Below are 25122 nucleotides of genomic sequence, written 5' to 3'. Positions count from 1 at the left end.
AGGGTAAGCGCTCAGACCAGGATGCCGAGGCCGAGCCTCTCCCAAACAAGAGCACAAGGCCGGCTGCCGGCACAACATGCGCTTATTCCTCCTACTGCCTCCTTCAACAGAGGAGGTCACGGTGCCACAGGCACCTCCCACCACGCCATCCATCTCCCAAGCTTGTCCCCTCGCCTGGGTTTCTGTTTTCCAGGTGAGGACGACACTGAGGCTTCGCCAGAGCAAGTAAGCAACCAAGCCAGGGCCACAGACGACGCAGCCTGAACAAGTGACCCAACGGGAGCGCCCCCCTCCCCAGGGAGCCGTGCCACCAGCTCACAGCGTCACCTGTCCATCCCCCCGGGACTCATCACGAAACATTAATGCCATACGTCACACAACTGAGACGTGTGTATGCATGTGTATGCACAGGAACGGCGGTAACACATATGCTGTGCCTGCCACCCGCCTGAAGGAATAGACCAATACTCTACCGTGGGCATCATTTTCTCGTTACATCCACCTTCATACACAGAGGTAACCACTTTTCTGAACCCACGGCCATCAGTGACTGGTTTTTCTCTAGTTTTTCTGCACAAGAACAAAACCTCACAAAAACCACTGCTGAGTGTGCTTTTTCAATGAGCGCTGTGCCAAAGGCGTCATTCGGTACCCGCTCCTCAGCCTCAACATTCGGGGCACGGCCCGCAGCCGGGCTGGCGCCTGCAGCTCCCCTTCATCACCGCCACCGTGCAACACCCTGCTGGCGGGTCTGCGGCTCTGACTGCTCAGGGACGCTGCCTCCCCAGCCCCAGCCCGCACGGGCATGGCATCTCAGAGGACACGGGCAGAGGTACAAGCGCAGAGACACGGGGAGGTGACTCTCCACGCTTCGCCGGGACATGCTGTCCGTACTGTGGCTGCATTACCTGCACTGCCGCCAACGGAGTCCCCGCGCGCCCACTGTCCTGCATCCTCACCGGGCTACCACCTGGGCCACCCGCCCCTGTCACTTACTCTTGACATCCAGCTGGGCGGCATACTTGGTGAAGCCCTTCAGGCAGACCTTCTCCCCGAGGAGGCAGAGGAACTCCTCGAAGGCCGGCCCCGCCTCCTCGTTGTTGTACATCTCCTCCTCCGAGCTCTGGCCGGCCTTGCAGTAGAGGATGCCCACCTTGTGTTTCCGGCAGAGCTGCAGAGGTGAGAGCGGCTTGGTGGAGACAGGCCGGGCAGGGGTGGGGGCGGAAGGGAACAAGGGGGCTTTCTCGGGCACGGAGCCAGGGAGCTGCTGGGGTCACACGGGAACTCGGTGCCACGGCCAGAGGAAGAAGGAAGGTGTGGGGGCACGTCCCAGGTGTCCCTTTCCCTCCCTGCCATGCCGGAGAGGCACACCAAGGGCCCAGGCCACCGAGCCCTCTCTTGAGCGAGAGGCTGTGGCCGAGGCCGGCCTCCCACAGGAGGTAGACTGGAAAAGGTTTTGCAAAAGGAAATGCTGGAGGGCTCAGTGTAGGCAATATTGTTTTTCGGGGGTGGGGGGGCTGATAACGGCATTTATTTTACGTATCGCCGATTCCCCTGGTCACTGATGACTGGACCATGGACAGGCAGGTCACCTAAGCAGGGGCTAGTCAGAGGCTCTCCTGGGACCGCTGGCTGGGCTCTACATGTGGCTGTAATCCTAACGGCAACTCTGGGAGCTGTGGGGGGGCCAGAGAAGCAGAGGGAGGCAGTGCGCAGTGAGGGAGCAGGAACTCTCTCTCACACACACACACACACACACACGAGCCTGGTGACTGTCTCATTCCTAGACTGCTTCCCTCCTGAGAGCCAGTTACATTCCGGCTCCTGGCGCCTCCAAAATTGCAGTAGATCCCTCCTCTAACTGGAACTAGCCTGAGCGGGTTTCTGTTCTCTGAGGGAAAAAAGTGACCAAGACAGAAAGAGGTTTGGGGTGGGGTTGCAGGCCCCTGCCCCAGGGGCCCCCAGCTCACCCCTTGCTCGTCGAGCTTCAGCAGCTGCTCCGTCACCTTGGGAGTGTTGAGAGCCAGCCGCAGGCAGTGGATGTTGAGCTCAGGGATGACATATTCCAGGGCGTCCTTCAGGGGTAGGCCCCGCCCAGTGCCGTGCTTCGTGGCCGTGGGGGTGGCGTCCTCCAGGATGGAGCCCCGCAGGGTGATGAGCTGCTCGAGGGAGGGAAGGGAATTGTGCTGGTCAGCAGCTAAAAAGCACGAGGCATGGACCACCTTTAACGTGCTGGCCCCCGGCTGCGTGATCTTGACCGAATGACGTCGCAGCTCTGAGCTTCAGCTTCCTCGTGTGAAATGGGCACCGTGGGAGTGTCAGAGCCCCCAGGGAGGGCTGGGAGGGCGAAAGGAGACCATGGATGACGGACCGGCTTCGTTTGTTCAACAAGCACAGACTGGGCATCTCCTAAGGGCCAGCCCTGTTTGATACAGTGAGCAAAACCAAGCCCCTATCTTCCGGGAGCTGATGTGTAGGTAGGAGATGGGATTATGCCAGGTAGTGGGAGGTATGCTGACCAAAACAGGCTCCACGAGGTGGGGACTCAAACAAACACGCTTACCTTCATTATCACAGTAATAGCACATGCACACTCACTGCCATAAGCTCTTATGTAAAACACCTCCCTGCCCTGGACACTGGGACCATCTTGGATCTTGAAATGTGGCACCGGTTTTCAACCTGGTTTCCTGACAAAATCAACACCGGTGGTTCTGACTTGGTCCGTGTGGGCCCCAGGCATGTACATAGGCACGCGTGTGTGTAGGTATACAAACGCTTACATGTCTGCGTATGTGTACACATGTGTACACTTAACACACATGACCATGCCCCCCCATCCCCGCCCCCATTAACACTTCTCAGGTGACTGATGTGTGGCCTGAGTTGAAATCCTTCGTCAAGACCATCACAGCCGTCTTGGTCCCCTTTCTCAGGTGCCTCTTTCCACGTCTCTCTTAGAGTGGCCACAGGACTAGTTCTAGGCAATGGGATGGGAGGGGCATTCAGCCTGGGGAAGGAATCTGCACATCCTTGGTAGATCTCCTTCCCTGGTAAGAGGAAAGCCTCCTTCCACCGGCCCATCTTTTCTACGGATATGGGTATGAGGACAAGATGTTTGGAGCTGGGGCAGCCACCTTATGATGATAAAGAAAGAGACAGAAAGACAAATTACACAGAGAAGTCAATCCCTGCCGCTGCCTACCCCCAAGACTTCTTGTTTGATAATTAAAATATCTGCATATTGGTTTTAGCTATATTTAGGCATGTTTCCTGTTACTTTAGAGACAAAGCAATCTCTCGCTGATGTACCTTAATAACAAGCCACATTATGAAGGCACAGTTCACAGCACAGTATCCCAGGCATGACAGTTACCTAATGACATGCACAGGTCTGTTCAGGGCAGATTTTACTATTTCCATCTCACAGATAAGAAAAACGGACGCTCCAAGAAAGAGCTCAGGTGCCTTAACCACGGTCACCACAGCTCAGTGGCTGAACCAAATTCCAACCAAGGTGTGCCTTCGCCAAAGCTCCTGAGTTTTCCCTTTAAAATTCCATTTTTTAACTGTGAAATAGAATCCACATACAGAAAAGTACACAACACACCTAAACACAGCTCAAGGAATTATCACAGAGTGAACACCTAAGCAATCACCAGTCAGATCAAGAAAGACAAATTTGCAGCCTCCAGAAACCCTTTCCTGTTCCTTCCTACCTCCGCGACAGCAACCTTCCCCTGCCTCCCAACACTGTGATTTATTTCTGCCTGTTTCTGAGCTGCGTGCTGTTTGCAATCTCTTCTGTCTGGCTTCTTTCTCTTAATGCTACAGATAGGAGATTGGACCGTGTGGCTGCAAGAGGCTGCTGTTTTTACTACGATGGATTTAATCCATTCTGCTGCGGCGGCTGCTGCTGAGCATGGAAACTGCTCTGACAACTGTGAACAGCGCTGTTAGGCACATTCACGGGAGCTCCTCTTAGTGAAGCACGTGAACATGTTTTCTTCTGGGTTTATACCTACGGAGAAGCTGCTGAGTCACCAGGCGTGTTAATCTTCAATTTTACTCCACTGCCAAATAGTTTTCCAAGTGGTTGTACCAATTCACACCCCACCAGCCCTGTCTGAGAGCCCGGGTGGCTTCACGCCCTCACCAACACTAGCTGAATGTGCCATGGGCCGCCAGGCTGCACCGTGCCCTGGGCAAGGCACTGAAAGAAGGCACAGCAGGGAGCCTGCACCCAGAAGGGAAACTACCCCCCCCGGGGGGGGGGGCTAGTTGTAAGCACCCAAAATACACGGGGGTGGGGTGGGGGGGAATCAGCGTTCACAGGAAAAACATGCTCACCCTAAGTCAACAGACACAGGAGACGGCAACAATAACGTGTCGCGACATCACCTCTGAGCACACAGCCCGCCCCTGCCAAACAGGACCTGGGCAAGAGGCATGCGTGGAAGGAACAAAATGATCTCATTGCTGGGAGTTCCCAGTTCCAGCCTCAGTAATTAACAAACAAATCTCTTTTATCATAAGCAGGGCAGTCTTGGGCTTTTTCTTTTTCTTTTTCGAGTCACTCCTGCAACATATGAAGTTCCTGGGCTAACAAACAAATCTCTCTTATCATAAGCAGGGCAGTCTTGGGCTTTTTCTTTTTCGAGTCACTCCTGCAACATATGAAGTTCCTGGGCTAGGGGTTGTACTGGAGCTTCAGCTGCTGGCCTCCACCACAGCTACAGCAATACCAGGTCTGTACCGCGTCTGTGACCTACACCACAGCTCAAGGCAATGCTGGATCCTTAACCCACTAAGTGAGGCCAGGGATCAAACTCGCATTCTTATAGATACTAGTTGTGATTTTAACCCACTGAGTCACACCAGGAACCCTCAAGCAGGGTAGTCTTGAAAACAGATCATGAACAGCGATGGTATGGGATGTTTTGCCCTGCCAGTCCTGGCGGCCCTGAGATTGTGCATTTCAATAGGCATCCCTTGTATCCGGCTGCTGCTGCCCCACAGCGCCCTCTGCTGGGACCAAGGGACAGTGCGGGCCGGAAGTCCTCATTCTCTTCCAAACTGGAGACAGGTGGCCTACTGTCACATTTTTGGCTCTGAAGATTTGACCAAAAGCCACTAGTTAAAAAGCTCCCAGCTTTTCCTTCTCTGCTGGGGATAATAAGCAGGGCACTGGCAGGCTGCAACGCGTGGCTATTTCTCCCCTCCACCTGGTCCTGTGCACTGCCATGTCCTACCTGGACTGTGACGGCAGCCTTCTGGTCTCCCTGCACCCACCCTGCCACCCCCGACCCCAGCCTGTTCTTCCCGCACCAGCTTGAGTCAGATCATGTCTCTCTTCTGCGCAGAACCTGCTGACAGCGTCCCAGCTCTCTCCCAGGAAAATCTACCCTCGCTGCTCAGCCTGCAAGGTCGCGTGTGCTCTGACCCTCCATGACACCTGCCATCATCTTGCTGAGCATGAGAGGGCCTCGGGGTCACGTCGCCAGGGAGGCTCCCATTTGCTCAGGTTGTTCTCCACCAGCTCCTGACTCAGACGTGCCCCTGTCCTCCCCTGTGCCGGGTCCAAGAATGCTTCCTGGGGCTCACTTGGGAGTCGGTCTGCCTCGGCTTGAATCCTGGCTTGAGCCCTTTTCTAGCTATGTGACCCTGCACAAGTTGCTTAATTTCTCTGTGTCTGTCTCCTTGTCTGTAAAGTGGGGGATGACAGTGCCTGCCTCAAAGGGTGGTCAAGAGTCAATACGATAATCCACGTGCAGTGCTAGTCCCACTGAATGTGGCACACAGGGAGCGTATGTGTTAACTATTACCACACGTACACGTGGCAAATGTACTTATACAAAGCCACATATGTAATTAAGAATTTTTTTTTTAAATTTAACATCAAAGAGGAAGTGACAATTTGTTTTTTCCCCAGTTCACAGTGTGCTTTGGAGAGTCTCTCACATAAGCAGAGGTACCTACTGGACAGAAATGAAGGTCCAAATGAGGGTCACCTTTGCACATATTTTTCCCACTCAGTATAGGATTCTTCCTTTTTCACTCTGTATACTTATATATTGTTTAAATTCCGAATGAGTGACTGTTGCTTTTCAAGTAGACAAACAAATCCAAACCTCCTACCCTAACAAAATGAGGGCTGCCAAAAAATTCATGTTTGGAAGATAAAAGGAACCCACTGCGCCTGGTGGGTCAGGCAGTCCCTCGCTAACTGGTGTCCCCTGTGTCCCAAGAGAGACAGTGCCAGCAGGGGCTTGGGCCAGGGCAGCCCGGGCCTGGGGCTCATCCTGCCCAGGCTCAGGGTGGGGGCAAGAGCTGACGTCCAGGCATGTGGTGCTGAAGCCCAGCTCCAAGTCTGTTCCCACCCCGGTGGGAAGCTCAGCGCTGCCAACGCTCACATCCCATCTGCCAGGAGATGTGCGCCCACTTGACTGTCTGCTTGGCGGCCGGGGGCGGCCATCTGGGGCGGGCCAGCCGGCTGGCTTGCAACAGCCGGGGCCCCTGGCTCTGCCCCTCACGCCTTGGTTTACAGGAGCCTGAGACATGTGCGTGTGGCCAGGACAGAACTCCGTTCGTGAACGCGAGCCTCCCTCCCCAGCATGGCCCTCTGACCTCTGACAGCCATGACCCTATTGCCTGCCGCCAAGGGCGCTCACCAGCCTGCAGCCTCGCGCTCCCACTTGGTATGCGCCAGTCCCAGAGCCCTGCCTCACCCTTCCAGGAGTCGGAGAACAAACAGCACAAAGTCTATTTAACGGATGAAGAAACCGAGGCACCCAGAGGTGAAGCCACTTGCCTAAGGTCACATGGCCAGTGAGGGGCAGAGCCAAACCGAGTGAGTGAACAGACTCCAAGCTGTCTGTTCCCAGGGCCAGATTTCAAACTCAGGTCCACAGGCAGTGAGGCGAGTGGTTCAAAGCACGGGCGGGGGACCCAGGCAGTCTGGGTCCATGTCCTGGCCCTGCCACGGGGGGAGCCCTGACTAGCGATGATCTCCCTGGGCCTCCGAGTCCTCATCTGTAGGACGGGGATAAGAATGGGGCTACATTATGGGACTATGGAGGATTTGAAGGGTCAGTTCGAACAAAACACCCCGAACAGTGCCAGGCAGGACTATATGCTAAGAGTGTTAGCTACTCTCATCACCACGGTCATCACTGCTTATGGGCTACGCGACATTTTGCTCTGCCTCCATGGCAGGAAGGGCCTTAGGAAGGGGCCAGGCAAACCTCGCAACCCGCGGCCCCTCCCTCTGTCCAGATGTAGAGCTCCTCAGGCCTGAGCGCCCAGCAGGCAGCTCTGCAAGGGGCTGGGCCCAGGACCGAATATGCATGTGGCCTGCATGAGTGTGAGGGCAAAATTCAGGGGGCTGACTGGAAAGTGATATGGGGACAGAAGACTGGGACCCCTCCCCATGGCCTACCTCACTGGGCTCTCCCCAAGTGCCAGGCCCAGCACTGCCACCTTTATATGGGCAATGTCACCAAGCCCACGCCATGGTCCTGTGAGACTGGGATTCCCTGGGGGAGACTGAGTCTGAAAGAAGCAGCCACGTGGCCAAGGTTTCATAGCCGCTGAGTGGCTGCGCCAGGCACGGTCCTGCCTCGGGGCCTTTGCACTGACTGTTCCCTCGGCCTGGAACACTTTTCCAAATGTCCACCTGGCTCCTTCGCTCATCTCCTTCCGGTCTTTTACTTATATGTTCTCTTCCCAGTGACATCTCCCTTGACCAGCCTGTCTAAAAATTGTACCACCCCCCGACTCCCACGTAACTCTCTTGGTGGCTTTCCTTTCCAGCTTGTCATCATGTACCATGCCGCATAATTCCCTCAGGTACTGTCTGCCTCCCCGACAAGAATGCAGTGCTGCCTTATTCACTGCCGGCCCCTCAGTGCCCAGCACAGGGCTGGCTGGTGGTGCTGCTGAGTGAATCTCCGTGCTGTGGGTGAATCCTAGAATAGTGCCCCTGGGCCGAGAGGGCCCCATGCCCAGTCTAGGGTGGCTCGGAGGCTAGTTTTGTGGGTGCTGGGGTAGAAAGTGGACAGAAGCAGGCACGAGCGAGGAATGGCACCAAGTCGGTTGCAAATCCATTGACTAGGAACCATGGCAAACGTATACCTCCTGACCCAGCATTTCCACGTGAGTCTCCTGACCCTCAGGACTTGCAGTGCAGTCTGGAATTAAAGAAAAAAAAATTCATTCTACGTATTCTGTTTTCACTAAAAAAATAAATAAATAAAGCCCAACAAGGAGTTCTCCTGTGATGGGGCACATTAAGATCCAGGACTGCCACTTCAGAGGTTTGGGTCGCTGCTGTGGTGCGGGTTTAATCCCTGGCCAGGGAACTTCTACATGCCATGGATGCAGCCAAAAAAAAAAAAGCAAGAGCCCAACAACATAAAATGACTCATGAAGGGGCCTAATCTGCAGTCTGAGCTGAGTCAGCAAGTCCCAGGCTGGCCAAGCGGTGGCTGGAATACGCGCCGATGCCTCACCCTGGCACTTACTGAAGGTGCTCTGGGCAAGTGCCTTAACCTCTCTGTGCCTGTCTCGTGCTCTGTACGTGAGGATAACAGCGCCTTCACCGTAGAACTGTCGTGACATTTAAGCGAGTGAATATACATGATAGGTACAGAAAATACCTGACACAGTTAAATCTGCAACATGAGAGCCGCTGTAGCAGTATTTGTTGGTATATGATGGGCGTTGTTGTTCACCTGGCAGCTCCCCATCTGTCGTAAGACAGTTTGATGCAGTGTGAGTGTCACCTCACATTATGCCCTGGTGCTCATCTGGCCAGAAGCGGGAGGGGAAGGAAGCAGTGCCAGGGAGACAGAAGAGCCAGTGACTACCTGTGGTCTGGGGCACAAAGTCTTGGGGATGGCCTTCCCTGTGCTGCCACAAAGCCTCTGTGTCATCCCATTCCCCTCAGCGGGAAGGTCCTTGTGAGGGCATGGGGCTTGGGCCCTCGGTGTGGCATCTGCCCATCTGAACAAGGTCCGGGATCAGCTGGCCCCACACCCCACATCCCTGGCAGCAGCTGCCTGCTGAATTCCCAAAGGCCAGGATTGAGGGGGAACGGGGTAATGCAGGGGTGAGGGAGAGCCATCTGGGGGCCTGCCCAGCTGATGACTGTCCCTTTTCTGGAAAGGTCTTCCTTTTGGGTCTTTTGGAAATCATTATTTCTGCCGGCCTCCATCATTTTTGCTGAGGAACTGTGACTGGCCCCCCCCCCCCCCCCCCCGAGGTGGCTGATGGAACTGTCAATCACAGTGCCCCGCCTGGCCCCTGGCCCCAGGGTGGAGCACATGTCCTAGGTCTAGACAGAGTCCTCTGACATCCCTGATGCCAGTGACTGGCCCAGGGTGTGGGCTTGTGGTCCAAGCAGAGCCTATCAGAGTCCTTCCCAGAGATGCAGCAGATCAGAGTGTGAAGGAGAAAGTAAAAGGTGCAGAAGGTTTGAGCAGCCAGTCTCCATTTTCCCATGAGCTTAGTGGTGGCAGAAAAGAATGACATGCATGATGCAAAAAGCAGCAGAGCCAGCTGAGTGGGAGAGATAAGGAGTTCTGGTGACATCATTTGAGTGCCTGGGTCCAGCTATGCCTGAAGCTATTCCCACCCCTGGATTTGCAATTACAGGGAGCAATGAATTCTATTTCTGGCTTAAACCAGAAGAAGCAGATTTCAGCCACTTACAACTTGGAGACTGAATCGAGCAGGGTGCCCCCACCAGGCCCTGTTGCTCAGCCACAGCTGACCTTCACTCCAGAGGACCAAGCCACGCAAGGGGATCCTCCATTCTGAGTGAAAGGAGAAGGGCTGGGAGTGCTACCAGCTGGTCCACATCAACACCAGTGCCTGCTGCTGAGACTCCCCAACTCCTGCCCGTCCAGAGACTTGGGGTCGTGATTCTCCTTTCTGCTCCGCTGGATACCTCCTCCCCTCACTTCCTAGGCTGACTGCAGCTAATCTTTTGCAAATGTGAGGATCTTGGGCTTTGCAGCCAGACACACCGGATTCCGATCCTGGCCCCTTCTTCTACTGATTTCTGAGCCTTCGTTTTCTCACCTGTAAAATGGGGGAACTAACAGGATCGCTCTCACGAGGCTGCTGGAAGGATTATGTGAGCTGAAGCAGGGGAAGCACTTGCCCTCAGAACCTGGCACAGAGTAAGGGCCCAGAGATGAGGGCTACCATTATGTAACAGTAAGAGTAGTGCTGGCACCTACCTCTCGGGTCCGGAAGATGATCCGGTATTGGTACTGAGGCCCATGGTCCTTGTGGTCCTCTAGCTTCTCCCGCTTGATGCTCACAGCCACTGGCCCCAGCTTCTCGTCCACGCCAAAGTAATTGGCATGCTCTGAGAGGGAAGAGCAGGGGTGTTCAGAGTCAGCTCTCTGGAAGGAGGGGTGACGTCCCACGGCAGGCCTGCTGGGGGGACAGCCGGTGAAGGCTCTTGTGCAACCCGTGGGGTCCTGGTCACAGCCACACTCACTAGAGAGACCGTAGGACCACATCACCTCTGCCAGTCACAGAAGTTTCTCACCTGGGAAATGGGGGGGCCCTCCTGCTACCCACAATTCATAGAGCCGATGTGAGGGTGAAATGAGGCTACAAATAAAAACCGCTGAAGGCAGTGCGTGCCATGGGATAAACCTAGCCTCGCAGTGACTATCCCGTATTTGCAAATGTTCATCAGCTTGGGTGCCACTTAACTGCGTGAAGCAGATAGACCCTAGTCTAGAAAGGCTTCTGCCCGGCGGAATGCGGGCTCTGGACGCATTGGATGTGGCCCAAGTCACCTGACAGCGTTTTCATCCGTGCGATGGGGTCGCGAAGGATGGCCCTGCCCCCTGAGCTCGGCTGCGAGGATTGCAATCTGTGAGGATTGCAGACGTTACCAATCAGAGCACTTAGCACAGGGCCACGCGCTGGGTCAGCGCGCGAGACGTGCTGGCTGCTACTACCCCCGGGGCAGGATGTTTGTCACAGAAAAGGACCTTGATTTAAGCCCCTAAGCATCACCTCTGTCTAACCATGTTTCTATAGACTTTACAGACTTTTCTAGAGTAGAGGAAACTTTAAACGCTGCGTTTAAAACTTAAACACTTTTTTTCTTATGGTGACAGAGCCTTTAATGAGTCCCGGAGGAAGTCTCCTGTTCTTTCCCTGAAATGACAGCTGTCTCCCCCTTCAAGAAAACCGGGCTGCTGTCTTCTAATCCTCCCAGGCCAACAGGTCTTCCTGATACATAACCCAGGCATCTCTTGCTTGTGGCGGATGCCCAGCAGGAGTCTGTCTCGACCTAAGCCCATGAAGTCAGCATCTACGCGCTGCCAGAAACTCCTTCCCACCCCAGTGCTCTGAATACTTCAGTGATGGTGGTTCTTCTCATGAGATGCTCTTGGCGAATCAAAGGCTTATCTAAGGCTCAAATAATGTGGGTTAATTAAGGATCCCAATCAGAACAACATCTGCAGTGGGTTAAACAATCTCCCCAGCTGGTTAGAGAACAGAATAAACGCTCCACAGATATCAGTTCACTCCTGAAACAGTCGCAGGGGCTGCTCTGTCCTGTTTGCCACCAGTGCGTGCTCAGCACCTTGCAGTCCTGCATAGAGTAGACACTCAATAAACACTGACCAATGACTAACTTATGTATGAGCTTCCAGGGTTACAGAGAAATCATTTCATGAAAGAGAAGAGCTTCTATTTAAAGTCCCATGATAAGTCCTTACTACCTGCCTGATGAGGAACGAAGTGCTTGTTTCTTGGTTTGTTTTTGTTTTTTTGTGCTGTGCCTGCAGCATGGGGAAGTTCCCGGACCAGGGATCGAACCGTGCTACAGCTGCAACCTGCACCACAGCTGCGGCAATGCGGATCCTTAAACCACCGCATCACATGGGAATTTCCAAAACTAAGTGTTTTAAGGTATAGTCTTATTTGATCCTTACCACAGTCCTTCCGCATAGGTATTTTTATGTGCCAGTTGAAAAAAAAAAGTGTTCTCTGTTGGTTAGATACAAAATTAATATAATATAAATGTAAAATCAGGTTTTTCAAATCCCCTCAGCCTGAGTTTTTGGCTGCTAAATCTGCCAATTTCAGAGTGACACTGTCAACTTCTCCCACAGGTTGTGGATTTGTTCACATCTCCCTGCAGCTGTACTAATTTTTTAAAAAATATAACTATCAGCCAGGTTTCCAGGTACACAAAGGCTGACAACGATTAGAGTTTCTTGATGAATTTTTAAAAACGAACACGAAGTGCCCCTTTTGGTTCTTCTAACAAATGTTTTTAGCCTTGAAATCCAGTTTCTGCGATACTGATACTGCCTCACCTGCTTTCTCTTGGTTAGCAACTGCCTGAACTTCTTTTTTCAGCCCTTTCTTTTCAATTTCTGTGTCATTCTGTTTCTGGACACGTGCTGCTGCTACAATTGTCTCTGTTCCTCACATGAGGACACAAAGTCCAAGGTGTGCAATGTTAACGGGGAGCTGATAAGCATGCAACAGACCCCTCAAACCCAGGACTGTTTGATTGCAACACAGCGGCTCCAGAGTCTGTCCTCTGAGCTCTGCGGGGTGACCTAGTTGACATGTGCTGTGTCTGACCCGGCCTGTGGAGTACCAGTTGCCTGTCCCTTATTCATTCTTCCCTTCTTCCTCTTTAAGAGATACCCTCTGCTCTCGGAGGAAGGAGAAGGACCATGTCTAGCTAAAAACCTACATTTCCCAGCCTGCCTTGCAGCTAAGAGAAGCTAATAACCAGAAGCGTTGGGGCTAATAACCGCTGGCTGGGGCTTCTGAGGATGCTCTCTAAAAAGGCCTGACCTCGCAGGCTGTCTGCCGTCTTGCCTTTATCCTTGCCCCCTCTTTGCCTGAAACATGGATGTGAGGACGGTTCAAGCAATTCTGAAATGATATAGGAGGATCTACATTAAAAGAAAAATCCCTGAATTTTCAGGAGAATCTTAAATAACTGGAAAGGCTGGCTACAGTGAACTGGAGCTGAGCGGGAGCTGCACTTTGTTCAGTCCCTGCCTGGCCCCCGCAGCTGCCAGGCTTTTCGGTCTCTGCGCCATGGCTTGTGTCACCTAGGATGGCTCTGTCAGCACCAGTGAACACGACCATGCGTGAGGCTCTCTCTCCTGGGGCTTAATACCATCCAAACATCAACAGCTCCACCTTCAAAGGGGATCCAGACCTGCCTGCTTCTTCCTAGATTTGCCCATCATCGTCTCCTCACTCGGGGAGCTCCCATCCTAGATTTGCCCATCATCGTCTCCTGCCTGGACGATGGCAGCGGCAGCCTCCTCCTCGGTCTCCCTGCTCCCACAGCCTGTTTCCTAGAGGGGGCTGTGAATACCTGAGTCAGATCAAGGTCGCCTCCTACTCAGAACCTTCCTGCGGCTCCACCTCAATGAAAATGAGAGTCCTCGCCATGGCCCACAAAGTCCCACCCCTGTCGCCTGTCTCAGTTCCTTCCTCGCTCCCTCCGTCACTCTGTCCCAGCAACGCTGGCTCCTTCCCCTTCCTCCAGTCTTCCAGGACTACTGCACTTGCGGGCTGTGCCAGGAACACTGTTCCCAGTCTCCACAAGGCTCCCTCCCTCATCTCCTTCAACTCAGTATTCACAGGGCACCTACCTAGGAGGCCCGCCCTGACCATTCCCTACTGAAATGCAACCCCCAAACCCACACTCTATTTCCCCTCTTCCCTGCGTGACTTTTCTCCACAGCACCTGCCACCCCACGACACCTTATATGTTTTGCATATGTATCTACTTTCATTGTTTGTCTTACTGCACTAAGACATTACAGGCTAGGAAGACAAGGTGTTTCGTACAGTATCCCCTAGCTCTAGAAAGCGCCTGGCGCATAGCTGAACCCAGCACGTATTTGCCAAGTTAATGCACATGGATCACATTGTCTCCCGGAGGTCAGGGCTTCCGGGTGCTACCCCTGCTCACCGCATCCTCAGAGCCCCTCTCTGGGGGAGGTTTGCATCTTGCTGCATCCTCGATGTGCAAGGCAGGGCCTGGCACACAGGAAACGAATGAGCAGTGAGAGTCTCAGAGACAAGCTGTGCCCGCCTGCCCGCCCCCCACATCACCTTTGCCCACGAAGTAGTCCTGGTAGTAGCGGGCGCCCAGGTCCACGTGCTCGATGCTGTACTGCCTCGGGCGACTCTGCGTCCTCTGCTGCTCCTTGGGCACCTCCAGCACGGAGATGCTGGCGTTGGTGCGGTAGGAGCTCAGGGCAGGCTCCTGCGGGCGGCCCTCGCCGCCGCCGCCGCCACCACCACCTCCACCTCCGACCGGGGAGCCCGCGGCCGCTCGAGAGAAGCTCACGTTGCGCTCACACTCGCCTCCGATCTCATTGCGAAAGTGCGGACAGCTGAGCAGCAGGTCGTTGCTGTTGTCGTCGCCGAGGTCCTGCTCCAGGTTCTCCTTGCAGTTCAAGTCCTCGGTGCTGGTGAAGGCGGGGTCCAGGGCGCCGAGGCTGTGGGCCCGCGACGCCGTCAGGGACGCCGTGGCGGAGGCGGCCGAGGCCCCCGTGGTCGTGTTCCGCCGCTGGGCCGTGGACGCCCGGTTGGCGGCCGCCTCGTTGAGGTCGAACAGCATGCTCTGCACGTCGAAGTGGGTGAAGCTCTTCTGGCAGACCCATGGCCGGCTGGCCTCCGGCGGGCTCCGGCCCTCCTCGGCCTCCCCGGGGCAGCGGGCCGCCTCGCCCTCGGCTTTACTGCTCCGCAGCTTCCGGAAGATGGACGAGTCCACCGCGTCCCCGCCGCCCAGGCCGCGCGCGGGCTTCTTCCGGGCTTTCTCCTTCTCCTTGGCGGGCGGCAGCGGCAGCAGGCTGTCCTTCGCGGGCTGCCCGTTGCGGGCGTCCCCCTTGGCTCCGCTGCCGCCCCCCGCCAGGTGCGAGCCAGGCTCGGCCCGGAGGAGCCCTGCGAGGGTCGCGGCGCCAAGGGTCTCGGGCTGCTCGCTGCGGAATTCGTTGAGGATGTCGAAGAAACTCTGCTCGGGCACGCCCTGCACGTCGATGGAGGACGTGCTCCCGTACTCGCGGAAGAGCGGCAGCGCCCCCGGATGCCGGGTCCCCCGGGGCTCGACAGTGTCCTCCGCGTCGCACTCGCTGAGGGTGATCTCGCTGCTGCTGCGGTGCCGCAGGGGGAGGAAGGCCCTGCCCGGGGACCGGGGCCACCCGTCCTGGAATTCCACATCTTTAGACCTTCTCCTGGACAGTCGGTGGAAGGCTTTGGGCCCTGAGGAAGCCGGGGTGCTGGCGGGGGGCTGTCCGTTCTGTATTCCCCTCATGGAATGGGCCGCCTTTGCGGCCTTCGTGCCATCGGCGTCCTGTGAGGGGCTCGGGTTGTTCTGCTCTCTCAGGGCCTCCCGCTTGGGCGGCCAGTCGGCCACTCTTGCGCGCACGCCCATCTTGGGCACTGCGGGGGTGGTGGGGCTGGGGCGGGTGGGGGCGCCGGCCGGGCTCTCCCCCACCGGCTGGGGCATGCTGCCGTTCTGGACCCAGAATCCCATGGGAGTGTAGTCCGCTGTGTGGGGCCCCGGGAGGACGTCAGCCGCCCTGGCCCCACAGCTGGCTGCCAGGTCTACACCATCGTTGGGAATGGGCCGATAGGCGGTCATAGTCCACGGCCGCTGGAGTGCTACTGGCCCCTGAAAGCTGTAGACTACCTTTAAGGGGTCCCCTGGCCCTCAGCCATTGTTCAGGGCCACCAGTCCCAGGATGAAGGATGCCGGCCCCTGAAGCCTGATGGGAAGGTTATGAGCTTGTGGGGTCCAGTTCTCCACCATAGCTGTGGACAGCTGAGCCAGGACAACCTCACGAGGCAGGTGCTGCCCCGGGGGCTCCAGGCTGAGTGGCTCAGCGGGGAAGGGTAAGCGGCAGGTGTGCTGGAGGGCTGGCAGGCTGCAGGGGTGCCTTCCCTGCCATGCTGAAAAGGGAGAAAAAGCAAAGGTGAGATGTGATGTTACTGCTCTCAGAGAATAACCTCTTTTTTTTTGGGGGGGGGCATCTTTGCTCATTAAAATAACCCCTTTTTTATAATGGAAATTTTCAAACACCCAAAAGCAGAGAGAAGAACATGATGAGCCACCCCTTCAACACCATTAAATGTTTGCCATTACTCTTTCATCTGTCTCCCCACTGTTCCATTTTGGTTTTGGCAGAATATCTGAGAGTAAATCCCAGATATCAGGCCATTTCACCTATAAATACTATAGCATATAGATCCTTCAAAAAAAACATGATATCTTACCATAACCATCTAGACAAATAAGTTTTTTTTTTCTTTTTTTGCCACCCCGTAATATATGGAGTTCCCAGGCCAGGGATCAGAGCCAAACTGCAGTTGTGACTTATGCCGAAGGTGCTGGTGGATCCTTAATCCACTGTGCAGAGCCAGGGATCCACCCTGAGCTGCAGAGGTGCTGCCAATCACATTGCACCACAGCGGGAACTCCAATGAGAATTCTTTAATGTCATGTAATACCTTGACTGAATTATTTTTCCTCCAGTTAAATCAAAGGTGTCTTTGAGTTGGTTTGTTCAAATCAGGATCCAAACGAGATCTGTACTATGCTTTGGCAGATACATTTCTTAAGTCTCCACTATTCTACAACTCCCCTAGCACCACCCCCGTTTTGATGCTCTTTACTTAGGGAAGAACGGGGCTATGTGTCCCATGGAGTTTCCCACTTTGAGGAGCTGGCTGACTTTCCCCTGTGGTGTCACTGAACGCGTTCCTCTGCCCCCGTAAGTGGCCGTATGCAGAGGCTGCACTGCTGTCCATTTGTTCTGCCGTCCACCCTACCAGCCCACTGCCAGAAAGGAAGTGAAAAAGAGGAATCGCCACGGGCATGGGTGGATCTGGGGAGGGAACATCTCTAGACTTTTACGTGATTAATATATGTGATAATCTATGTGATTAATAGATACTGTGAGAGCTTGGAGGTCAAGGCCTGTCACGACTTTGCTGAGATGTGCCCAGTGGCTTCTTACTGCATTAGAATAAAATCCAAATCCCTTCTGTTGGCCCACCAGCCCCAAAGGACTGGCCACCCTCCCTGATGCCTCTCCCCAGCCCAACTAAGTTCCCATCACACTGGTTTCTTTTCTGTTCTTCACTAGGCCCCATTCAGGATGTTAGCATCTCCTTCCTCGGCCACGATGGTTCCCCTGTGTGATGTCCGCTCCTTAATGAAGCCTTCCCAAACCACCCTCGGAACCTTTCTGTCACCTACTCTGCCTTCTCTGTTTCCTTAGCAGTCACCACTAACTGAAATTAATTTGTTCATTTTCTATTTACTGACTAGCTCCATCACGACGTTAGCAGTTTCCGGATGGCAGGGTGTCTGTGTTGTTCACTGACGTCGCCCCAGCTCCTGGAATGGTGTCCAGGTCACTTGTTCACTATTTAGTGTACGAATGAGTGAGTGGACAGCCTCCACCTAAACCCGACTTCCTCTGCCGAGGGGAGTTCATTCCTCTTCCGCTCAGCAACACAAAGTCCTCTGCAGGATCACTTCCCTTTGTACCTTGAGCTTCTGGAAGATGAAACCCTCAGCGGGGAAGGAGGGGGAAAGTGGATCATGGCCTGTGGCAGAACCTGCTGCTTGTCCCAGCAGCTGTGCCCCTTTCTCCTGCCAACAGAATGGATTCTCTTCAGGGCAGCAGGTGCTGGGTTGGGCGGGGCACCTGATGCAACGTCACTGACAACTTTCCTTTCCCGTGGAAAGAAGGTGGAGTTGGACGTGGCCATTGCGGTCAGTGAGTGTTGGTGCTTTTTGAGTGAGGAAGTGAAAGACTTCCTGTGTGAGTGTATGTGGGTGTGTGTGTGCACATGCATAGTAGGCATTTGGTAACTAGTACCCAGAGGTACAGAGTTAGCCAGCAAGAGGGACCCAGTGGGGAGCATGAAGCAAGATTCATGGAGCAAAGCCAGTGAGGGGAGCCTGTAGCCTCTGAGAAAATGAGAACCAGGTGAGGGGAGAGGTGGGTGTGGGGAGCAAGAGCTCGCCCTCCTCCTGGCTTCCGGTGAGCATGGGAGCATCCCTGGAGATGCTGCAGGAAGGCATGCAGGGGAGGGGCAGAGAAGGGGCACGAAAGTGTCAAGTCCCCAGGGTTGGGTTGGGTAAGAGAAACGGGATGGAGGGCAGGTGAAGCTTTGGTGACCTGGACAGCAGAGGCGTCTTCCAAAGAGGCAGGTGGGCCTTCGCTCCTGCAACCCGAGCCTCAGAGGAATGTGGATGCCTGATTGTGGGATTTTTTTTCCAGAGAAACCAGAAATCTAAAATTGTATGCAACATCTCCTAATTGGAAAAACCAAAACCACAGCTATAACAGCAACAAACTAACATGCAGAGATGACCTCTTAAAAGGATTTCAAGAAACTGTGCACAGTGGTTGCCTCTAGGGAGGGAAACTGGGTGTCTTTCTCCACTCCCAGCCCAACCCCTGCTTAACTGAATTTCCTTAGTGTGTATTTATACACACAACATGTGTAAATGCTTAATCTTCTGATTTACCCCTGGTCTCCCTCCCCATAAGAATGTGAGCTACTGGGAGTTTCTGCTGTGGCTCGGTGGATTAAGAACTCAACTAGTATCCATGAGGATGCAGGTTCGATCCCTGTAGGTTTAGGGATCCATGCCTTAAGCCACAACATAGGTAGCAGGTGTGGCTCAGATCTCGTGTTTCTGGGGCTGCAGTGTAGGCTGGCAGCTGCATTTCCAACTTGACCCCTAGCCTGGGAACTTTCCTATGCCTCAGGTGCGGCAAGTTCATGAGCTACTGTGTATTCCCAGGATCTACGCTTTTGAAGTGGTGGGAAGGGGCCTTGCTTTTTACTGTACATCACTGGCTACCATTTTCATTACTGCGTGTATTCCAAGTCAACAGATAAATACTTAACAACATTACCAACGAACAGCGCAATGAGGGGTCCACAAAGTCTGTGGGCCAGACTGGAGCAGGGGCTGCTGGCTTGCAACTTTTAGTCACTGGTCTGCAGCTTCACCAGAGAAGAGGGCCTGAGGGCTGCCCCCCACTCCACTGGGCCCCAGACCCCAGGCCAGGCTAGGATGTCCAGGCCAGCTGAGGGCACGGCTGATGCTTGGCAGCTCAGCCATGCCCTTGGGTCAGCCTGGCAGAGTTCAGAGGATTAGTCCTCTGAGGCCACCTTTGGGCTGGCTGGGAAAAGCACCGGCCCCGATGCGACCCTGACTTGCTTATGCAAACACCTCTGACAGATGGGCCTTGCTGATGGCATTTTGTTTCCAGCTCAGTCGGAAACTCCCAATTCGTTTTGCTCCCTTCTGTGAAAACACGCAGATGTTCTCGAGGCCAGGGTCTCTGCACAAATCCCTTCCCCGAGCAGGTGCAGCCGAGTCTCCCTGTGACACTCAGACTGAGTCTACGAGACCCACAGCCTCTCTGGGATTCAGGGACTGTGCACACTGATCCCTCTCCAGCTGTCTCTATCACACTCCCCCTTCCTAAAAGCACCCTGAGCTTCCTGATGGGGAACCCCCGTAATGAGAGCTAGACTGCCTGGGTTCAGATGCTGCTGTGCCACCGACTAGGGACTGAAACTATGACTTCATCTTTAATCTGTAAAACGGGGATAATACCATCACCTGCCAGCCCCTGCTATTATCACCATTTCTTTCTTTATCTCTGGCAGGAGGTCTTCCCTCTCCCCTCAATTAGAGAAGCACAGCCAGGGGTGGGCACCAGACCTCAGCTGAGAGCATGAAGGGCTAGAGGGTGTCCTGCGGTGATGGGGGATGTGGAGCTGGCTTTTCCTGCGGTGTGACTTACTTGGGACCCTCGAGGTCCTTCCTTCCAGGGTTCCTTTGGCTCTTGCCTATTTTCTACAATTGCTCCTCTGGCCTCCTGTTGATTCTGTCCGCTCCTGATACATCTGCTTCTGCCCAAGACTGCCGAGCCAGGCTTCTGCTGCTGCTGTCTGAGGACGCTGACTAATGTGTGAAGCTGTGTGCGAGGAAGGCAGCTGGGGATGGAGGATGGCGGCAAACGAGGCCCAGGCAGCTGCACAGTGAGGAGCAAGAGGCGGTGGGACAGTCAGGTGGGATGTGTTCAGCTGCAAGTAACAATACATCCAGCGGGGGCTGGGGCCGTGAAGACATTTCATTATCTCCTGTGACAGGGAGGCCGGCTGCGGCAGCGCCGCACTTGGCACAGCGGAGTGACACCAGGCGCTTTCTCTTCCCCAGCTGCCTTCCCTCAGTGTGCTGCTGGCGGCCACCTCATGCTTGTCACTGAACTACCGACACAGAGTAAAGAAAGGGCTGATGTAAGCGGGTTCTTACTGATCTGACCCGAATCAGGAAGGAGGATATTTGCCAGCACATTTTCCCTACCTCCACCGACTTTCTTTTATGTCCTATTGACCAGAATACGGTCAATCATGGCCACTCCAGTTGCCAGAGAAGCAGGTCCATCCATAGTCTGTCATCGTCCTGACTGTGCTCAGGCCAGGGAAGACTGAGCCCTGGGGGCTGGCCACACTGGTTCCCTCAAGACATCAGGGTCTGTTAGAAGAGCCGGCAATTAATGGTGCATGTGTGTCAATACTTCCAGGCTGTCATCTGTGAAGAAGCTGGAGAACTCTGAGCTGAGAGGATGCTCCCTTACCAGGGCCCCCAAGCCTGGAGGCTACTACAGCAGACAAACAGGCAAAGTCCCATGGCCCCAGAGTCCTGGCTCTGCTCTGCGGGGCCACGGTGTCTGCCAGAACCACACAGGGCAGAGCAGAAGGGAAAAACACAAGCCTTCCAGTGTGAGACATTTACATGTGCACCTCCGGCCTCCACTTCTTTCTCTGACCAAAGCCCACAGTTAGTTCCCTTTGAGAACCTGCCCTCTCTGACTCCCATCCAATGGGCTAGAGCGGGGCTGCTGTTGAAGGGCAGGAACAAATCACGTGATAGAGTCAGACCCAGAGACCCAGTGATGCCTTTGCTAGAAGTGCTGGGGGTGAAGACTGGGCTTTCCCCCCTGACCCCAAGCTAGAGAGGATGTGAGGAGGGAATCACTGCAGCTGTCTTGTGCCCATGAGGGAAGAGCCGCCCATGACAGGGGCTGAGAGTTAGAGACAATCTAGGGGGCGCGGGGTGCCGAGCCATCTGCGTCAAGCCTGGACCGGAAGCCAACCAGACTCTACTTCCTGCCACTGGACCTTTTCGTTATATGACAAAACGACAACAGGACAACATCTATAACAGCAGCTACCGTGAGTATGACCCTTCTGTGGTTCAGGTCCATGGTTCGGCACCTGACATGCGTCCTCTCTCTGAACCGTCGGCAAAGCCGCGAGGCAGACACCATCATCATGGCCATTTCACACCCGAGGAAACCGAGGAATGAGGGGACAGATCCAAGACCGCAGGACGATGAGGTGGCAGAGCTGGGACTGCTTCCGGCTGCTGCATTCCTGAGGTCAGGCAACCCTGAGTTCAAGCCCCGGCTCTTCGGGTAATCAAGGGCAGAGTCCTGCACCTCCTGATTCTCATGTTCCTCGCTGGAGACACCCAGTCAACTGCCTTCTGCGTTCCAGCCTCAGGCAGTACCTGCTGGCTCCCACCCTCAGCACATGTTTCTCACATGCGCTGCAACCGAACATTCCCCACCCGATCTCTCAATCCCTCCGCAGCCACAGACTGTTGCTCCTCAGGATGGCAGGATGGGCTGAGCTAAGGTGCACTAACAAGGGACCCCGAGAGCTCAGAGGCTTACACAACAAAGGTTTGTTTCCTGTTCATACTGCATGTCCATCACAGATTGGCCGAGGGCCCTGCTCATGCCAGCTTTACTCCCAGTTGAGGGTAGAGCCCGTTGCCTGGCACCCTGCCAATCTCAATCTCTTTAGACCCTGAACAGCTCCAAGTCTGTGGTGGACTGGGGTCTGACATGTGTGTTCTTGCCATGTGGACAGGGGACAGGGGATGGCCAGTACGGTGGTAACCTCTATAACAGTCAGGCTACTAATACTTAGGGGTTCTCCTGATGTGCCAGGTGTGAGGCTACCCAGCTAGGGTGTATTAACCAGTGTGTTATAATGACCCCTGGAAGCAGGGACTTCCAGCATGCCCATTTGACAGACGAGGCAAGGTGAACACGGCCCAGTCTCACAGCTGGTAGGTGGAGCAGCCGGGGTTCAAACCTCGACAGTCTGGCTCCCACTCCTTGACCACTTCGCTCTAAATCAAAAGACGTGGCAGGTCCAGTGGGTGTGCTGTGTGAATACACAGATGATGCAAGAGTCTCCAAAATCAATTCATAAGCACAAAACTCTAGAAAGTCAGCAACAGCTCAGCAGATTTCAGGTTAAGAATTTGTTTTCTCCTCCCTGTATCTTTCCCCATTTTACTGGAAATCTGAGCATATACAGGACCACTTTTTAGAGCTCCTCCAGGAAACAAGATGGATGGAAATCTCCAAAACCTCATTAAGAAGTATCATGGCAGAAACGCTGCTCCATGAGCCCAGAGAACAATGAGCGGGGCCCCGACCATGGCCATATACTACTACCATCTGCTCTGGACTCTCAACAATTCTGAAACCCAATGTGTGGGTTTCCCACACCAATCACTTCCTTAGCTGGGTGTCCGACAATTTAATTCAATCCTGACACTAAACTATGGAGTTAACAGAGACCCATCAAAGGGCTCAGTCCCATAAGACTGTCCCCACTTCAGATCCCAACTGTGAGCGGCTGGTCCCCACGTTACCCACACATCCATCCGGCTCGGCTACAAATCAGAGGATCCCACGACCCCCTCCTCAAGTTCACTAATTTGCTATTACAGCTTGCGGGACTCAGGGAAACACTTGCTATTATTGGTTTATCATAAGGATATGAAAATAAGCAGGACGAGGTCCAGAAGTGTCCTGCATGCAGAAGCTTCTGTTCCCATGGAGTTTGGGGTGCGCCATCCTCCCAGCATGTGGATGGGTTCACTAGCCTAGAAGCGCTCTGAGCCCTGCTGTTTAGGGTTTCATGGAGGTCCCGTTATTAAGGCGGGCGTGAGCTATTAAATCACTGGAGATTAACTCAATCTGCAGCCCCTCTCCCCTTCCCAGAGGTCAGGGAGGTGGAGCTGAAAGTGCCAAGCCTCTAAGCACGTGGTTGGTTCCTTTGGCAACCAGCTATTTAGGGGTCCACCAAGTCACCTCTTCAGCATAAACTCAGGTGTGGCTGAAAGGAGCTGATTTTGAATAACAAAAGACGATATCAGCCAAAGCTCTCAGGAAATTCCAAGGGTTTTAGAAGCTCTAGTGCTAGGAACCTGAATGAAGACCGCAATATTTTTCTTTTTCTTTTGGTCTTTTTAGGGCGTACCCACGGCATATGGAAATTCCCAGGCTAGGGGTCTAATGGGAGCTGTAGCCACCGGCCTACACCACAGCCACAGCCACAGCCACAGCCACGCAGGATCCAAGCCGCATCTGCAATCTGCACCACACCTCATGGCAACACCAAATCCCTAACCCACGGAGCAAGGCCAGGGATCAAACCTGCGTCCTCATGGATACTAGTCGGGTTCATTAACCACTAAGCCATGAGGGAAACTCCATTTTTCTTAGTATATCACAATATCATGCCGTGAGAACCTGCACTTTCACATTTAATGTCAAAGAACCCGGCAAATGGGTGTTTCTAATTTGAACTTTCCTGGGCATCCAGGAGGGGTCCACCTTCCTAGTGAGGAGTCAAGGGCAGTGCCCACAGGGGCAGGGGCAGCCATGCACAGCCATGACACTTAATCAGGCGAGGGTCCCACACAGGTCAGAGTGGCAGAGTGGCTCGTGTAAGGTGGAATAGTTTTTTCCCTTTGGGGGAACAGGAAGAATGAAGTGGAATTATGCATTGACATTTTAGCTGTGCATATTGTTTTATCTGAATCCAGTGATTCCCCTTCTAGGAATCTCTCCCTTAGACATTCACCCCAGTGCACACGGGGGTTGAGGGCAGGGCCTCATAGGGGTCACGGTTCCCACAGGGGCGCTCACCCTGCAGCAGCTCTGTGATATGGAAGAGCTGGGAGCAGCCCAAAAGACGTCGAGCAGAGGATGGGTTGGGAGAATCTGGCTGCCTCTCATCCAGGGAAGGTACTGCAGCTCTAACAGCGAGGGCAGCAACGGGTGTCCTGCATGCAGACTGCCCACGAGGCCCAGAGTGAGTGAGCCTAGCTCACGTTGAGTGCTCAATGTGGACCAGGGGAAATGCTTTACATGCATTAACCCATTTAATCCTCATGAGGAGCCTTTGAGGGAGGGATGAACTGAGGGACCCTGCTTATCTTACAGCCAATGCAACGAAGTCCAGAGAGGCTGAGTAACTTGCCCCAAGATCACTCTGCTAAAAAGCAGTGGCGTTGGGGGAGTTCCCGACGTGGCTCAATGGACACAAATCTGACTAGCATCCATTGAGGACGCAGGTTCGATCCCTGGCCTCGCTCGGTGGATTGGGGATCCGGCACTGCCGTGAGCTGTGGTGTAGGCCGGTGGCTATAGTTTCAATTCCACTCTTAGCCTAGGAACTTCCATGTGCCGTGGGTGTGGCCCTAAAAAGACAGAGCCCCCGCCCCCCAAAAAAGCCGTGGTATTGGGATGTGGACCCATGTGATCCAGCTTCATGGCTGATACGCTTCCACTTGACCTTCGCTGCCACTTGTGAAGGGAAGAAGCCAGCTGGGGAGCAGTTTGCATAGCAGGACTCCATTTAGTTTAAATACATTGGGGGCAGATTTTGTTAGTGTGACTGTGTGTGTTACGTCAATTCCATAAAATGTATGAGAACGGGTCTAGGAAGACGTCCACCAAACTGTTCAAACAGTGGTTACTTTTAAGGAGTAAAAGGGGCTGGAGATAAACATTGTCTGTGTGCAGATTTTCACTGGCCTGTCAGCTCAGGGCCCCCTTCAGGACCCCTATGAGGCCCAGCGCCAACCCACATCCTGGAGAGAAGCCCTGTGAACAGGTTTTTCAAGTCTTCCTCCAGACCTTTCTCTGAGTCTACAGGGAAACGCTCACAACTGCACAGGGGAGGGGCGTCTCA

At 54.2% G+C, this 25122-nt stretch overlaps 1 protein-coding gene across 7 annotated transcripts in view; it reads right to left on the bottom strand.

Annotated features, from left to right (window-relative positions):
• The window catches only part of SIPA1L3 (signal induced proliferation associated 1 like 3), a 231914-nt gene that overhangs the window by 88862 nt on the left and 117930 nt on the right, over positions 1-25122 (bottom strand). For all 7 annotated transcript variants that reach the window (XM_047793285.1, XM_047793287.1, XM_047793288.1 and 4 more), the window contains 4 exons: positions 14131-15972; positions 10245-10375; positions 1971-2159; positions 997-1171 (listed from right to left, as the gene is read on the bottom strand). In XM_047793285.1, coding sequence (XP_047649241.1) covers positions 997-1171; positions 1971-2159; positions 10245-10375; positions 14131-15664 — 2029 coding nt within the window. In that variant the 5' untranslated portion in view covers positions 15665-15972. The remainder of the gene's footprint in view (positions 1-996; positions 1172-1970; positions 2160-10244; positions 10376-14130; positions 15973-25122) is intronic.

Source organism: Phacochoerus africanus, chromosome 8 (genome assembly GCF_016906955.1).
Source record: "Phacochoerus africanus isolate WHEZ1 chromosome 8, ROS_Pafr_v1, whole genome shotgun sequence".
NCBI lineage: Eukaryota > Metazoa > Chordata > Mammalia > Artiodactyla > Suidae > Phacochoerus > Phacochoerus africanus.
This window is presented reverse-complemented; position numbering and strand designations above follow the sequence as displayed.